The sequence below is a fragment of the Limulus polyphemus genome, unplaced genomic scaffold (genome assembly GCF_000517525.1).
Source record: "Limulus polyphemus unplaced genomic scaffold, Limulus_polyphemus-2.1.2 Scaffold692, whole genome shotgun sequence".
NCBI lineage: Eukaryota > Metazoa > Arthropoda > Merostomata > Xiphosura > Limulidae > Limulus > Limulus polyphemus.
In genome coordinates, this window is record NW_013666302.1 from 316,016 (window position 1) to 324,002 (window position 7,987).

General features: G+C 32.2%; 1 protein-coding gene across 2 annotated transcripts in view; it reads left to right on the plus strand.

Annotated features, from left to right (window-relative positions):
* The window catches only part of LOC106460008 (DDB1- and CUL4-associated factor 5-like), a 50,555-nt gene extending 42,952 nt beyond the window's left edge, over window positions 1–7,603 (plus strand). For both annotated transcript variants that reach the window (XM_022386599.1, XM_013919688.2), the window contains exons 9-10: window positions 1,439–1,630; window positions 4,758–7,603. In XM_022386599.1, the coding sequence (XP_022242307.1) occupies window positions 1,439–1,630; window positions 4,758–6,035 (1,470 nt within the window). In that variant the 3' untranslated portion in view covers window positions 6,036–7,603. The remainder of the gene's footprint in view (window positions 1–1,438; window positions 1,631–4,757) is intronic.
* Window positions 7,604–7,987: the final 384 nt, after the last annotated feature.

Consider the following 7,987-nt stretch of genomic DNA (forward strand, 5'->3'; position numbering starts at 1 on the left):
TATATATATATATATATATATATATATATATTCACAGAGATTAAAGGTTTCAGTCTGTTTGTGAACCATGAATTGATCTCAAAGAGATATTGTGGTGAGCTGTCAAACAAATGGAAGACAACTAATCATGGCATGCATTTGGGAACTGGACTGCAAGTGTCTCAATGTGCTGATACCAGAATGTGGAACTGTTCCAAATCAATGATATAATTGCTCAAACATTTGGAAAAGTCAGACCATCATTATCCACAACACAAGCAGGTGACTTGTATGTTGAATTTGGCTAGCAGCAGTTGTGGGTTATCTACTCTAAAACTGAATCAGATGTTCACAATTCCATGCAATGTCAAATAGTTTAAAACAGTCTTCTCAGAGTTGTTCTGCATGGTTGATGTCCAGTGTAGTGCATTTTACTTGCCATAAAGTACAAAACAGTTTGCCTGCAATAATGCCAAGAACAATATCTTTCTAAAGATGAGTTGAGCAGCTCTATGAAATTAGGTAACAAGTGTATACTTATTATTTGGAAAAAATCTAGAGTCAGATCTAGCTTAATTTTTCATTGGACACACACACACACATGAGGATTGTAGAAGTGTGGTATGATAGGAATAAGCATAGATAGATATTTTAATCTTTACATCGTATAGAATGCTACCTTTAATTGTACACATTATAGGGACTGTAGCTTACAGCCCTGTGCACTAACACATGCTGGTGAAATTGGCTCTGATTTAAGCCTCATGGATGAGGATACAACTCCCATCATGTTAAACTATTCTCACATTCCTTGAAGGAGAGGGTCTTATCCAAATAGAATGGCATACATGTTTGTTGGATTTCATTCCCATTGTCTTTCTAGTGCCACACCAGTAAGTCTGAAGGCTCATAATGTTAAAAAACAGGTTTTGATACCTGTGGTGGGCATAGCACAGATAGTTCATTGTGTAGCTTTGCGCTTAACTACAAATACGTATTCCTATTGAGTATGTGTGGGATGTATTTTGGCAGGGAATCTTATCCCATGATACACACTATACAATAAAGATGTTTTGGAAACAGCTTTTTCAGAGATGTGGGTGATAATATTTCAAGCCTTTATTAACATTGATTTTAATCAGGCATCATCAGTGCCTGACTACCCTTGCTGTTTATGAGGACAATTTTATGAATTGTAAAAGATTTAAAAACACCCTTACCAAATGTTCAACCTATGGGAGCTCAAAAATCAAGTGATCATAGATGAATATTAACATACATGTATAGTTTTTAAATATCTGTGTGCTAAGAGGTGATCCTAAAAGTTGTGTTTGAAATATCCCATGTGCTGTGTACAAGGGTACATGACAGTATAACAGTAGCTTGCTTTGCAATTTTACCTTTTTTGTTTACAATTGTGTAATAAATTATATTTCAGTAATAAAACTTTTACTCCTAGTTATGGAGTATGTTTTCACTTCCGGACTGGTTAGGAAGTTTGGAAAACTATGGAGAAATATCACCTCGCAGAGTCTATTCACATGAGGAATATATTGACCTGATTCTGGAGAGTGGACAGTTCATGACACATGACTACAGTCACCAGTCTGTGAAGGAGGATCCACGCATGATGGCTTTCTTTGATTCATTGGTGGGTTGTCAATGATTTTCATGTTACTATAACACTTTTGTATTGTTATCAAATTACCTTGTCTTCATTTTAAATTTCTCTAGTTAATAAGTTATTTATTCTTCGTCTGTTTAATTCTTTGCATAATGACAAATCAAAATAATGATATCCTCATATACTTCCATGCATGTTAATATATAAACATTTAATAAGAGTTAAAAGTTTGATTATTTTAGATTCTTTTATTGTTCATGAAACTGCATCATTCTGTGTAAAAGTTGTTTTTCGTATTCATTGTAGAAAAAAAGCTTTCAATTTAAATATTGGTGTACACTAACTTAAATCCTTGTCTGTGTAAAAAAAAACAAAAAAAAACAGTTTTTATTACAATAATTAAGTGTTTTTCCATTATGTTATTCTTGTTTTTAGTTGTTAAAATACTAATATAATAAAAAACAACTTTATGAAGAAAGGTGTCATTAAAATTATACTTTTGATATGTTGAATCTATCAGTAAATCCTATGTTAGCTACATGACTTCTGTGATATGAGAGATTTGATATCTTGAATCTGTCAGTAAAACATGTATTGGCTACATGACTTCTCTGTGACTTTGAGAGTTTTGATATGTTGAGTCTATTAGTAAAACATGTATTGGCTACATAATTTCCATGTTACTTGAGAGTTTTGATATGTCAAATCTATCAGTAAATCCTATATTGGCTACATGACTTCTCTGTGACTTTGAGAGTTTTGATATGTTGAGTCTATTAGTAAAACATGTATTGGCTACATAATTTCCATGTTACTTGAGAGTTTTGATATGTCAAATCTATCAGTAAATCCTATGTTAGCTACATGACTTCTGTGATACGAGAGATTTGATATGTTGAATCTATCAGTAAATCCTTTATTGGCTACATGACTTCTCTGTGACTTTGAGAGTTTTGATATGTTGAATCTATTAGTAAAACATGTATTGGCTACACGACTTCTGTGACATGAGAGATTTTATATCTTGAATCTCTCAGTAAAACATGTATTGGCTACATGACTTCTATGTGACTTTCTGTTTTCAATGAAAATGAAAATAAATGTATTATTTTATTTGTTTTTAACTATAAGAAACAATTGTACTTTTCTACAATATACAATAAGAAAGTGAAAAATTTTTTTATACTTGGTATAAAAATAAAGTTGTCACAACATCAATAAATTCTTCAGCTTATATGTAATCATTACATTGTTAGTTGCCAGACAGCATAAAGTCTGAAGTAAAAATGTTGTCGGTACTAAATGTAAATTAAAATAATCATATTAATAACAAAAACAAGTTGTAAAAGTATAACATATGCCAAACATTAGATCTGGAATAAATTTAAAATGTACATTTTCAATATCCCATACAAGTGAATGTGTGTGTGTGTGTGTATATATATACACACACACACACACACACACACACACACACACACACACACACACACACACACACACACACACACACACACACACATGTAGTCATAGAAACATAAATTGTTTTCAGTATAGATAAGTAAAAAAAGTTGTATAAAATTTTCTTTATAGTTAGAATACATTTTGATGAAAGCTGGAAAAGAAAGTTGGGCAACTTTTTTCAAATTATTTGTTTTTCTTTGTATGGTCACAATCTTGGAATAATTTTGTAACATTCAATACATCATTTCACCATAGAATTAGAGAGGTGTTTCTTGCTATCCTCAGAAGTGCACGTTATGTATATGAGCAACTGCTGATCATATTTAAAAGTATAAGCATGTGTGAGAGAAATGTTATCCCAGACATATGAATTGCAAATATTCAGAAATTTAACTGTTGTTTCTAGTTTTGAAGAAGTTTCAAAGATATGGAGTACGTTAGACATTTGGAGGCTTACTTGAGATGGTATTTTAATTTAGTTTAACTCAAGTCATTATGATGTATGCAACATGTATCCCTGTAATTCTTAAAAGTTTACAAATTATTATATATGTTGCATGAATATTATATGTTCTACAATACATTGAGCCCATTTTGCATGTGATTGTATATATTTAGATACGTAAACATACATATTCTATCATAGATGTGCATCTCGTCAGAAGACAGATAATAAACAAAAACTTACAAACATTAAGGTCACCTTAGGAACCCTGACCAGAAGAGAAGTGGTTCAGAGGTGCAGAAGAACTTCCCAGAAACTATACTTATTTAGCAGCAACTATTTACTGTGTGGGTGTGTGAACGTTCTTCAGTTCGTTCCACATAAAATTTCCTAAATTATTTTGAAAAATCTGAATGAAAAACGTTTACTTCAAGTGATTAATGACCCCATTATGTCTTGTGTTGCATTACCATCGTTGCTAGTGGATATGACAGCAGCCATATAAAACTAAAAATGCTTTTACTACAAGATTGGAAAATGTACTATCTGTTGTAAGCCAGAAACTCTGAACTTTTAAAACTAGTTTTAAAAAGGTTCAAAGATATGACTTTATTCAACATTTGAGCCTTATTAGAAGAAAAACAACAACTACAACTAATGTTTTGGCTATGAAAGAAAAGAAAATCACTACTATATGGTAACAACAATAACCCCCACTCAGTGTTTAACTTAAATGGAAATGATCAAATTGATCTTTAAGCCTATGCTCTATTTGTAATAGACTTACACAGTCTTGTCTTAGTTGTCACTTTTAATGTGTCCAGTACTTTTTCCATAATACATGACAAGATCTTAAAGAAGACGTTGATTATTTTACTTATGTGGAAGCTGGCCAGTCACCACAGACTGTCTTATATTGGCTATAAGTGTCTCAAAGTGTCAGTAGTAGTATATGGAAGAATTTCCAAATTAATAGTTCAGAGGCCTGAACACCGAGACAGGGCAAACGATCATTTGCTACACAAGCAGACAGCCTTTATGTGGTAACTGACTTGCAGTAATTGTAGCTTACATCCTCTAATACAGAATCACATACTACTAATACTTTGTAACTTATTTTTTCATAGTGTTTAACAAGAAAATACTAACTTCTAACAACTGTCTCATCATATTATATTGCTTGATTAAGAATAAAAAATAAGAACTGAACACAACATTAAACATTTTGTCTGTAAATTTTTGTAGGTTCAGCGAGACATTAAAGGATACACCTCCGATTCTAGTGACCAGACCACAAATACTGAGCTCTTGGCTGCCTGTTTTGAACTTCAGTCAGATTCATCAAACTCTAAAAGTTCTATTTTGTTGTCGTCTTCCTTGTCCTCATCTTCAGATGAGGAAACTCAAAAGGATGAAGGTAGTTATCACACAGATGGAAGTCTCAGTCCTCAAACTAAATTCTACCTCAGTACATTGGCTAGTAGAGCAGAAAGTACTTTAACAAACTTGAATGATGAAAATGAAGTGTGGAATGATGTTAACTCTGATAATTCCGAAAATCCCATTTCTCAACTGATAGCTCACAAACGACATGATCATTTTCTACGGACTGCTAGAGCCTCCTTAAGAAAAACAAAAAAACGCCTTAGAAACATCAGTAAAAGTACAAAGTGTTCAGGCACTCAACCTAAAGACTCCATCACAGGTAAAACATCAAAGACTGAACAAGGCCATGCTAGAGCCCGTAAAGTTCTTGATTCAGTGCTGCAGGATGTTCAAAAAGTATTAGATAAAAAAGATAAGAGAAAGAAGCTTAGGAAGAGAAGAGCAAGAATTCTTCAGGATTTGTCAGATAGTGATTCCAGTTCAGATTCTAATAAAGAGAGTCACCCAATCATTGCCAACTTATCTGGTAGAGAATCTTGTTGCAACAAGCATACTGACAACAGTTCTTTCAGCAATGCTTTAGCAGATGTATCCAGTAACCATTTATCAAATACAATGTATTCAGTTGAAGGAAATAGTGTTTTGAATAATGTTAATTCTGCCTTAAAACTGCCTACATCAACGTTAGACCCTTCACCACTCCATTGTCATGAAAATGATTTACCATTATCACATGTTGAGACTCAACAGAGCACTTCTAAACATTGTACAGGACTTTCTTTACAAAACACTAACTCATTGCTTAACTTATCTGAAGATATTATACAATCATCTGAAGAACATCCTGTTTGTTTAAATGATCACACAAATAACAAGCTAGAAAATAAAGAACATCATCAGGATTTCTCTGGCAGTGTAAATGGTGTAAACAAATATGAACATAATAGAATATCTACCGAAGAACCAAGTCATAAATATCCTTGTTGTGTAAATGGTGTAAATATCCAGGAAGCTTCTAATTCCAGTCAACAACATTTGGTAAGTTTTAAAAGGTATGAACAGAGTATTCATTCAACCAGAAAATATCGTAAAAGATGCAGTCAAGAAGATGATAATGCAGAAGAGAATGACTTGTAAAAAATGATTAACTTTAATACAGAAATAAATGTACAATAGTTATTTTACCTTTATGTATTTGATGTTAATTTTTGCAAAGTACAGTGTTGTTTCCTTAAAATCTGTATTGTAATTGGTTTTCTTGTACTGTATATAGCTTTCAAGGTATATTGCTTTGCGTTTTAGGCTATTTCATGTTACAGTGCATTTTGAAAGTTCATTATTGTGATTACTCCAACACATAACATAATCAGGTTTTTGTTCTGTTGTATTTGATGGGCTTCTAAAAAAAAAAGATTCAAACATTTTCAAATTATTTTTTTCATACAACGGTGGATATTGATATTATGAATTTTGTATGCTTTATTTCTAAATAAGAGAAAAAGTTAACTACAAGTTTAAACTGAAAAGATAGACGATAATGATATCATTTTAAGATGATAACTCTTGAGTTTTAATAATAGGTCCTCAAATGGATAAAACATTGATATACAATTTTCATAAAAGGAGATAGAAATGTGTATTTGGGAAGCTTGGTATGTTGCTCAGAGTTGAACATGTATTTGGGATTGTTAATCATGCAGGTATGATTTACTTTGTGGTGTTCTTTAACGTGTGGAAATACAGTTCAGAGGAGTGTTCACCACCAATGATGTTTCCTGTGAAGGTCCTTGTTATGAAATATTGCTGTGCATTGTAACTTCCACTGCAGGATTCCGTTTTTTTTTTTGGTATGCTGAGGTCAATTGTTTTTATTGCTCTTGAATGTCCATCAATTATGTATGGATGACAACTTGTGAAGGCTTATTTGAACAACCCAGAATGCATTGGCAGATATCTGCAAATAATTTAATAGTAATTTTGTTTTTTGTATAGGAACTGGCATATTGTCTTGTGCATATGACTGGATAATTTGTTTTATAGACATCTAGTTCACACAATAATGGCATTTCTTTGCTATGTACATAGTTTTGGCACATTAGCTTGGTGGTATGCATTTTTCTAGACTCTGTATTCCATTTTTGTATCAACAGCAGAATAATAAATTGCCTGAGTTTTTACATGTGTATAAGTAGATTTATGTTTTGGCCAGTAAAACATATTTCTATTCAGTTGGAGAACACTGCTATTTGTTCCAATGAATTACCTACTTCAGCTGGTCTTAGATTACTTCTGGTAAATGCCGTTTTTTCTCCTCTTCTTGTAGTCATTAAGTAGTCTGTTCTTTCCTTTCTAGAATCCTGCTCTTCTTGTTTTCTGATGTGGTTTATTGTTACAAATAGCACTTTCTTTAAGACACTAAACTTTAATACTTTGTGCTCTTATAATAGAGGAATATGAGACATTGAAAATGTTTGTAACACAATCCTCCTAGAATAGGTCACTTTTAGGTGCCATCCATGCTTTAAGTCACAGTACTTCAACTGAATTATAGCAAGAGGATCAGGGGTTTTAACCTGTGTAGTAAAAAACCATAAGGACAACAAGGATAAAGGTGTTTTTACCATAGATCATGAAATACCCTCTGTATATGCATTTCTCCACATTTGCCTAAGTAAAGTATGGTAAGATACTAATGTAGTTACTTATGAATGACCAGAAGATATAACACTTGAGGATCTTATACGCTTAACAGGAACTTTACAAACTTGTATGAAAATGGAAAAGGTTTGTAATAAAGTCCATACAAAAGGTTGAATTTCTAAATATTAAATTTTGGTAATACAAACCATGAAATTCTAATAATTTTTTAGAACAGAGTATGTAGCTAGCCATTACCTAGATGATAATAATTAATAATGCATTGCTTTATCAAAACTTTAAGGAATAATAATTTAAATAATTATATAAGCTGCATGTAATACAGAATTCCAGATTTTTTAAGGATACATAGACTGGAATCTGTTTGCCAGGAACATTGAGAGACAGCACGGGGCCCCTTTCTCTCTCTCTTTTTTAACATTTTCAAGAAT